This window comes from Anas acuta, chromosome 1, assembly GCF_963932015.1.
Source record: "Anas acuta chromosome 1, bAnaAcu1.1, whole genome shotgun sequence".
Classification (NCBI taxonomy): Eukaryota; Metazoa; Chordata; class Aves; order Anseriformes; family Anatidae; genus Anas; species Anas acuta.
Window position 1 is genome coordinate 18,945,470 of NC_088979.1, and position 10,342 is coordinate 18,955,811.

Consider the following 10,342-nt stretch of genomic DNA (forward strand, 5'->3'; position numbering starts at 1 on the left):
CACCACTATAAAGGCTTCTCTGTTATAAAGTAACACGAACAATAGATTATCATTCATTGCTCCTATATTAAGCCCAATAACTTTAAATGTATTTCCCATTAAAAAAAAAAAAAAAGAACAAAATGAAATCAGCCCTGATCTGAAGGTAAAAGAGAAGCATATCTGCTACTTCCTAAGTGGATTAACAGCACAATTTGACCAAAGTTTCTTTTGGGAGCACAGACATCCTTTTTCATCTCAGTCGAGGCAGCACAATTGCTTACAATGCAACACAGTGAAAATAATTTCAGTTTAAAAAAAATATTTTTTTCCTCCCTGCATCTACTTCCCAACCCCTCCCTATTCCAACAACTACCCCAAGCTCAACAGGGTGGTTTAGACAGACTTTAAAGGAATGCAAAAAGACCTGAAGGTTGTTGATTGTGTCAATGTCTCCTGTTCAGATCTGACAGCCTCCCTTCTACACATCTCCCAGCACATGTGTGTTTTTTAATGCCACTCACACACCCCACTAGGCATCAGAATTGCTCCAGATTTTACAGCATCCCCTATACCACGGTCACTGCCCCAGCACAGGCTATCCATTCCACTTCCTTTAGTTCTGGGGAAACCAAGGGAACCCAGAAAGCTGGAAAGGAGATAGATATGAGGAATACATTTGTCCTTGGTAAAATGGAAGACACAACCACCTTAATCCCAAATCCCAACCTTACATCAAGCCAGGACACCAAAGTGGAAGAAACTCTCCCAGGTATACCTAACCTAGACAGACTTTTTAGTATCAAAACAATGCCAGAAACTCACGAAAAGGAATTTATCACTTCCCTGCTTGTGCCAGCACCATCAACTTACTAATCAGGAGAACTCCTTCCACCCCTCCATATGGAGGGCCATTAATTAACTAATGAACACAGATTATTGTACCAACAGTAAGGCTCTTAGGAAGCAGGTTAAAGGGAAGAAAACAGTAGGTAGTGCCGGAAGAAGAATTACCCAGATGGAGTTATCAACTAATGAAGCTCCCTGACGGACAATTCTAGAAGCAGACACACAGTATTTTCATTAACATCTCAGAACAAAATAGAGAAACATGCTAAGGCAACACCAACACGTGCAACGAGTGAGAAGCATCACGGGCTGAGATGAACACTCACTCTGTGAAACAATCAAAAAACAAACCCTACGTGCGAAGAGCCCCGTTTCACTAGATGCTAAGTTTGTTTTTAAAGATATCAGAAGCTGCAGCAATCTTCACATTCCTGCCGTCACCTCCTCACCCTCGGCACCGTCTGCTTTGGGTACACACCATGCACGTTTGCTCCCAGGTGAAAGTTTCATTAACATGCCGCGCACTGCGTGTACTTATTCCCAAACTGTAACCTGAACTGCGTGCCTGTAAAACACACCAGCCACACCAGTTCTTAAGCAAAAGCTGGAACACCTATACATACACAATGATGGGCTCTTGCATTACTTTGTACCACTCCAGAAAAAGATCTGGACTGCTTGAGCATAGTCCTCTGAGAACACCACCTCAATGCGCTGAAGTAATAAAGAAAAAGCATAACGTTAAGTACTGCTAGGAAAGGAATACAGAAGCATACCAAAAATTTACAGCCATCGAAACTCCTCATGTTCCCACAGCACAAATGAACACAGTTCTGGTCGGTCCATCTCATAAATCGTACAGACAAATACAGGGACGATCAGTTGTACAGGACATCGCCTACTTGAAAAGCTGACCAGGTATAGAAGATGACAGGAGGGTGCAGTGTGACAGACACCAAAAAAATCAAAGTGTACAGTAGAAGAAAACCCAGCACGATGAGTTGGTACATCTCGTAATTCAATACTGAATGAAATGCTCAAACAGCAGGCTTCTCTCAAGTAACAGAATGTTTTCTTTTGTTCTTTCCCTCAAAAAACTCCTGTAAAACTCATTACTACTAGACAAATATAATATAAAAGCCTAAGAAAAACAAGAATATATATTTATTCCAGAAACAACTAGATATATGAGTGGAAGAAAATTTCATCAATAATCATTAAGCAACGACACTACCTGAAGCTCTTGAAGATAATAATTCAAATACGGTAAAGTGTATACCAGTAAAAGGATTATCTCTATTTTTTGAGGCCCTTCTTCTAAATCAGCAGCTAGAAGCCACTGCTGGAAATGGAACTGAGCTAGGCAGATGTTTGGTCTAATCCTGCCATAATATTATGGCATACGTCCAGCTTGTTTTGTTAGGTGATGACCTGGAAGACTTCAACAAGTCTCAGCATTGAAGTGATTCATTTGTCTGGATTTCTTCCAACAGGTAACCTGCCATAAGAAAATGAGAGCTGGTACATCTCTTCCTTTCATCCTTACCATTATTCAAGTATCATGACCTGAAGAAATGCCCTACAAAGAAGGCAGGCCGCAATGAGAAACTGAACTTAGAAAACGGAGGAGGATTGTCGTGGTCCAAACTCCAAGGAAGACAGGTCAAAAGAAAATCCCACACAAACTGTCAGCTTAGATGATGCAAACAATTTGTTCTTAGGTTTTAAGAATACTAACGTGTTCCCTTATGCTGTTACTCTACAAGCTTACTGAAACATCTGACAGACAAGTTCACTTGACCACAGTCAGACTACCCAACTTTAGCCTCAGTTGGGCAAGATACATTACAAACTAAGAAATACCCCAAGAAGAAAGAAATGTGTGAATCTCCTCCACCATCACCCCCAAAACAGACCATGGTGAGAAAAGAACATTTAAAAACGTGTAAATAAGGGAATTATTTTGCAAAAGCCTTTGCTCAGATGTTCTTGAACCTGTCCATTAATGCCACCCAGTGCACACTGCAAAGGATGGCAGGAACCTCTGGATGCCACTCAGCTCAAACTGCTGCCAAAAAAAGAACTTGCTTCAAAGTTAGATGAGGTCACTCACGATCTCATTCTGTCAAGTTTTAGATTTCTCCAAAGACGGGAGATCCCACAGCCTTTCCAGGCAGCCTGTCCCACTGCCTCCACCAACCATACTTACTATGAAAGTTTTCTCCTTCTATCCAGCTGGAATTTCCCTTTCTGAAAGTTGTAACCTCTTATCTCTTTGCTGTGTGCCTTGCATTTCTAATACCCAGACGGTCTGACTTGGCAAACAAATTTTACGCTGAAGGTGTATGATACAACTGTGCCAATCTGACGGCTCATCAGTGCTAATGAGGCACACTGGCCCTGCACATGTCCGACAATCTAATTTCAGCCCCCTCCTTGTGCTAGCTCTGCAACTTAAATGGCTGCAGAGATCATCAATTCATCTCGCTAACCTGACAGAAATCCATTCCCTTGTTTAATTCTTATGTCCTCTTTGCAATATTAATATGTTCGGTGCAGGTCACAAGGGAGAAAGTGAAGCTGCAGGTAGGAACAGAGCATCCCGTTTTGGAGGGGCCCAGGGAACAAGCTGTAACCTGTGGATTTAGATTTAGGTGACACAGAACATTACATGCTAAAGAAATGTCAATCTGCTGTAATAAACCGCCAACAATTACTAAAATTCTTGTGTACACTTCTGACTTCATGCTCTCACCTATGGGATGAAGCTTACATTTCCTTCCTTAATAATGCAGCCTGTCCTCCTAATCCACAAAGAGTTATTAAAACAATGCTCAACTAATATTAATTACATTTAGCATTAATTACCACCTGAGCTAAACAGAACATAAGAGTAATGTATGTTTCCTTTTAGTTAAGGGGTGCCACAGTTCGGAAATGGAGCAGCATTGTACTCACTTCATTTCACACAGATTCTGGTGTGCACAGTCTTCACCAAGCCAGAGTCGCACAGGTCAAAGGTACAGAGCAGCCTGTGGCACTGAACTACGGCACAGCATTTTGGGTTTAAGCTACAAGGCATTGTGGGAAGCTTACATTAAACACACAGCTTGGAAAGGAAGCAAGTAGGGAAAAAAAAAAAAAGTGTGTACTTTTTAGTATGGCAAATACTCTTATACACACCAAAGAAAACTGCCATAGGACCAGCATTCAAAGTCCTATTTGGCAGCTAATGACAACTTCACCTAACTACTCTTTAACTTGTACTGAATTTCAATCATTTTCGAAACCCTACCTTTTGAACACGGGCTCCTTGAAAGGCATTATTGTAATAAAGGACAAGCATTTTTACACAGCTGTAAGAGAAACCTGGTGAGAGAACAGATTGAAATCTCTCCAGTTTTCAGACACTGCATGCCATGATTCGTAAAGCCCGTAAAGATCAGCAATTTGCGAGCTCAGAATAAATTTATCTTGTATCTGACACACAAAAAGTGGTTTTCCAAAGGAAAACTCCACTAACCCAAAGCAATAAAAAAATAAAAAGAATTATTAAAATACTCATCAAATATTTAGAGAGCTCAAGGTGATCCATACTTACCCTATAGGAAAGTTAATTAAACTTTCCTTATTTTTTTAATGTCTAAATTCCTCTAGTCCATTCTTCTCGCCCACGGTTCTGTATCTCAGCTTGAAAACAACATGAACTGCCACAGCTCCCTGCTCCATCCTCAGATACTTTACACCACCTCATTCCCAACTGAATTTTGCATGGACTGCCAGGTGAGGAGAGCAAACCATCTCTCTCCTCGCCACTCCCTGCCCAGTTAAATCTTGCTGCCATCTGTCAGACCACTCACAGCTCATTTTTCAGGTATGGCTCCATGCGCCAGCCTCTGCTGACCTCCATTACCAGTACCAGGTTCACCATCCTCCTCCCCCTGGTCCTCGGATTTTTACATAAATAATTAATCCTATCTGTTTGTTTGATCAGTTCGTGCCTCCCAGCTGCCACACACAAACTACACATTGCCCCCAGCTCCAAACAGACGTTTTACAAGATTTTATCAAACGGTATAGGAAGTTTAAACGAGGATTATCACTGTCCAGGTGCAGTCCTGCAACAGGATTTTGCTCTCATTTGTCCACAGTTGCCAGTGAGAAGGAACAGGCCTTTTTGTTTGACCCTTTCAGGGCAGGGGGTCCCACATCCACCTTCATGGCGTGCAGCTGTATCAACTCCTCTCCGCTGTCACCCCAAAAACCTGCTGGTTCTTGGGACGTGAGGCATGGGGCAGGAACCATTAGCAGTTCCCACAGCCCTCATAGCCAGCCTGCCTTAAAGCCTGATCGGGTTCCTCAGCCTGACAGACAGCTTCCAGAAATCTCTCTGTTTTACACCGCTTCCTCAGGAAGAGGGATCTAAACTAACTCTTACCAGTTCAGGGATGTCTATGGGACTTCCAAGAGCAGCTCTGGAGGGGAAAAAAACAAACAAACAAACAAACAAGCAGCAGCTCACGCCTGCAACAAGTCCTTTTTCATACTGATAGAGGTTGGAGGGAGAGAGGAAAGTAGGGATATCAGCAAAGATCCTAACAGCCATGTGTTTGCAGACTGGAGACAGAGTTTAACCAGCAAGTTTAGCACCTATTCTCCAACAGAAGCATCAAGGCTGCCATAAAAGGCTGGCATCATTTCACTGCACTGACATTTCTGATTACTTTGTCTCCACATTAATAGGCGTTTTCCTCTCTGTGGCTAGGGAAACTGCCACCACGAGCAGCATTAAGTTTCCCAGCATGGATGCACAATGCTGGAGATGCCACCCCACGTGCCTGATACCAAAACCTACCTAACTCGGGGCTTCCTTCCACAGCCAAGTTGTGTGTCATACTCATACTCACTACGTATTTCCTCTACACAGTCGAGCACTTCTGGTAATTACAGCACTGCATTATTTAAAAGAAAGCAAGGCAGGGAGATCACGAGGCTGCCTAACGACCTGTGCAGCTCAGTTCTGCAAAGGCACGCGTGAACCAAAAGCAAAGCCAAGCCCAAAAGGGATCACCGTGTGTGTGCTTTGAAAAGTTTTGGTGGTGGTGGGTTTTCTTCTTTAAAGGATCGGTGTTTGTTGGTATCTTAGTTTCTCATTTGGAACGATATTCAGCATTTTCCAGGCTGATTTTGGAAGCCAGGTGTATTTTTAGGAGGATACCCACTGCTGAAGCTTTGCTCCAGCCCAGTACTTACCCCACAGGCTCTGCACGCTGCCCATAAGGGACAAACCTCCCCAAATCCTGCTCGGTTCCCTTCCAACCCCTCCACCACCACCACCACCACCACCACCCCCCACCGCCTGCCCACGTTTCGGCACCAAACCCTCCAGTCTGGCAGGGAGCCGTGCCGTGGGGGGGGGGGGGGCGTTTTTTGGGACCTGCCCGTCCCCCTTGCTGCCCCCACTGCCCCCCATCCAGCGCAGCCCCAAAACTTTCCCGGGGAGCCCCCCTTCCACCAGGCTCCCCCCTCCACGTGCGAGCGGAGGGGGGAAATGGAGGGGGGGGGGGAGGCTCCGCACGGAGAAAACTCTGGAAAAGAAACGCGGAGAGAAAGGAGAAGCGGAGAGGGGAAGGAGAAAGGGTAAAGGGGGGGGGGGAGGCGAAGCCCTCACCATCAGCACTTTGGCCGCGTTCTCCAGCTGGGCGATCACCTCGGGGGCCCCCCCCGCTGCCGCCGCCGCCGCCGCCATCATCATGGTCTCCGTTCAATGACGCGCCATGCGCTGCATTCTGGGGCCCGGCGGCCGCGCAGCCAATCCCGCCCGCGGCCCCGCCGCCCGGCCCGAGCGGCGGAGCCGCCGCCTCAGGCAGCGCGATGGCCGCGGGCAGCCCCAGCGCCACCGCCACCTCCACCGCCACCGCCCGGCTCCGAGCGGCCCCGCCGCACGCAGCGCCCACCGCCCGCCGCCCACCGCCCGGCCCTGCGCGCCCGCCTCCGGGGCGGGCCCCGCGGGGGAGCCGGGGAGGAGCCCGCGGTGGTGGCGGTGCTGGGGAGCGGGGTTCGAGGCTGCCCCCCGCCGCTCGGGGGTTGGGGAGGTTGGGGAGTGAGGGGAGAGGTGTGGGGAGGTAGGGTTGGTTTGTTGGAGGGGTCACCCAGAGCACGTTGCATAGGATGGTATCCATGTAGGGTTTGGGTATCTCCAGAGGAGGAGACCCCACAGGCTCTCTGGGCAGCCTGTCCCAGCGCTCTGTCACCTCACAGCACAGAAGTGCCCCTTCATACTGAGCCCGAACCCCCTGTGCTTCAGGTTGTGAAATACTGTCACTGCACATAGATCGCACGCTGGAGCAGCCTTGGAGTGCACAAGCTTTGATACCTTCAGATGAACTTAAATCAGAAGTCCTGCACAGGCCAACTGGACCATCCCTGCTGGGTCAGGCACATAACAGCACCCACTGCTTGGCACACAGACCCTCCCCGGCCACCCTGCTCCGGACACAGTGCTGTGGCGGCAGCCCTGGTCCTCCCAGTGCTCGAGAGGCCAGAGCTGGCCTCCCCCGTGCTGAAGTTTATGGGGTTTGGAAAGTATCGCTGGGACCTGGTGGTGTGAAATGAGTGTAAATGTCCAGCGTTTGCACGCAAGGGATGCAGGATAATAATGGAAGGAAGAAGACATCGAGGAGACAGGATGACAGTAAGAAATACAACTTATTGAAGAGAAGACTGAAGGGTGTCAGTATTTTTCCCCAAGAAAGGGCAGCTTTCAGGGCCCAAGAGGACGTGGCAGTGCTTACTACTCCACAGGGTTAGAAATAGCAGTCAAACTATGTAAAAGCTCAATTTTGTAATTTGCCTAAGATGCAATGTAATTCACGTTAAAACATTAAACGTATTTCAGCGTGTTGTTCTATCCTAGTTTCACTGTTGAAGAGTGTGGGGAGCTCAGCAGGGCTGCACTAGGGGAGAGAGAAGTGTAAGGAAAATGGAACCAACAGGCAGAGATGGAGGAGGTCAAAGGCAGTGAGAGTGTGACAGCACACAGGTCCTGAAGTGTGCTTGTTGGACAAACTGCAATATACAATGAGTCTAAAGAACAGTAAAATAAGCTAAGGAACTAGAAATATGCATACAAAGCAGTGATGTCAAAAAAAAATCAATCGCTGGAAAAGCTGTTTTAAGGAATACTGCGTTCAGTAAGGCACTACTTCAGGTGAGTATTTCTGTATTTGTAACTTGTATCCAAAATGAGATTCTTCAACAACTTCTTCAGCCTGCTTAAAGGTCCTCCATTCGCCTGTGGATTTGTGCATTCAGCAGCACACTCAATAGAATCAATAGAAACAATCAATTCTATTGGGATCAATAGAAACAGCATTATATTGTTCAGGATGGGGGCACTCAAAAAGTCTCCACACCAAGCTTCTGCTCAATGGACAACGTTGCTTAGGGCATTGCCAGATGGGTCTTGAAAACCTACAAGAACAGGGAGTGCACGGCCCATCTGTGCTCATACTTGATGGTTGCCACAATGAAGCTTTTTCCCCTTAAATCAGACTTTAAATCAGAACCTCCCTGTATGACTACTGTCTTTCATCCACCTGCCATACACCTCAGTAAGGAGTTTTGCTCCATCTTCTTGATAAACTCAGGTACTAAAAGGAAGCTCTTGGGTTTCCCTCCAGGACTTCTGACTGGTTGTCCTGACAGCCTCACCAGGGACTTTAGCATGTGCAATGCTGCAGGTTTACCTGTGCCCCGTCTTGTCTCCTGTCTTATTAATTGGACTTCCTAGATGGACCTGTTTAATATGTAGCCTTGTCTCTGTCCCGTTCTCCTGCATGGAGCTTTTCTCTATATCCTGCTGTTCCTGACTAGACTTTCTGGCAGAGCCCTGGACCTGCCTGGTCATCTCACCTTGTTCTTGGACTGTCAACAACAGCATCACCAGCCCAGTCCTGCCCAAATCCTGAGGTCACTGTCCTGCCTGTACCTATGTGAGCTGCCCTCATGGAGCAGCCCTGCTCTTCTCAGCCATGATATAGTCCACCAGTTCCTCCAGAGTCCTCTTTCAATGAGTCCCCAGTGTGTGCTGGGGTTATTCCATCTCAGGTAGAGCACTTTGCATGGCATCTTAGGGGCCCATCTACTGGTTCCCTGCATACCCATTGTAGTTTGGTCAGTTTGTGTCTTTCCCTTCTCCTCCTGTATTTTTTTTCTCTATCTGAGCATACTTCGAAGGCAGTATGTTAATTAAATCCTCCCATTTTTACTTATTTACTTATTTATTTCTGCAGACGTATACAATATGTGCAGCAAAAAAACCTTGCATTTTACTATATTGTCATCGAGTGCATCTTGCCCGTATTTCCAGTGGGAAGACCGAGTGGAGTAATCTGCATTAAAAATGAACATGTTCCAGTGGTCACATTTTCTCCCAGCTGCATTACAATCTCAATGTTCTCTTGACTGGTCTTAGAAAAGCTGATTGTCCATTTATCTTGTCAGAAGGAATGCTGAAGCTATTTCTGCTGTTGGCTAAAAAAGATGCATCAAATTCTTCCTTAACACTTCCCTCTTTTGTGGTGTTAATATTCTTAAAATAGTTCAAAGCTTTTGGACTCACAGCCAGGCCAGAAAGGGTGTTGCTGGTAATGGAGCCTGTGCTTTTTGCTTTAGCAATTTGTTCTCTGTCTTGCTTTCTTTCACAGTTGAAAGCATCCAACTTGTGCTAGTTTTGGTCAAAGATTAAAATGTTAAGACAAATGAGCCAATAAAAAAGTTATTATTATTATAAAATATATGTTGATCAGACATTAATATGTACACACACGGCAACACCAGGAAAGATCACAGAATCACAGAATGGCTGAGCTTGGATCTCAGGAGGCAACCTGGTGCCAGCCGTGCCCAAGCAGGGACACCCAGAGCAGGCTGCCCAGGCCCATGTCCAGGCGGCTTTTGGAGCTCCCCAAGGAGGAGACCCCACAGCCTCTCTGGGCAGCCTGTGCCAGGGCTCTGTCACCCGCCCAGCACAGCAGTGCTGCCTGGTGCTCAGAGGGAGCCTCCTGGGTGCCCGGCTGTGCCCATGGCCTCCTGTCCTGGCACTGGGCACCACTGAGCAGAGCCTGGCTCCGGCCTCTCTGCACCCTCCCGTCAGGGATTTAGGGACACGGATGAGATCCCCCCAATTGCTAAGACTGTTTCCTTCCCATTTCCCAAATGTATTCAGGAGATTTCTTCCCACCTAGCCTGTGTTTACTTTTCAATCGACCTCAGTTCTCTGGCCAGGATGTCTCGTTTGCTTGCTCTCCTAGGCACCTTTCCTCAAACTTCACTGGTCAAATTTCTGCAACAAGTCCTGCAATAAATTCTGCAAATAAGCTGCAAATACATTCTGGACTAAATTCCAGCAATATCTTCTGGCTTACTGCTGTCTTTTCACCAGCAACTATCAGAAATCTGCTCAGAGTGGTGGCTCCAGCCAGTGATACCTGTTCCAGCTGTCCCAAAAGAT

At 46.7% G+C, this 10,342-nt stretch overlaps 1 protein-coding gene across 1 annotated transcript in view; it reads right to left on the reverse strand.

The window, feature by feature from the left end:
* XPO4 (exportin 4) overlaps positions 1-6,817 on the reverse strand; it is a 76,891-nt gene extending 70,074 nt beyond the window's left edge. The window contains exon 1 of the mRNA XM_068671164.1: positions 6,500-6,817. Coding sequence (XP_068527265.1) covers positions 6,500-6,583 — 84 coding nt within the window. The 5' untranslated portion in view covers positions 6,584-6,817. The remainder of the gene's footprint in view (positions 1-6,499) is intronic.
* Between the last annotated feature and the right edge of the window lie 3,525 nt (positions 6,818-10,342).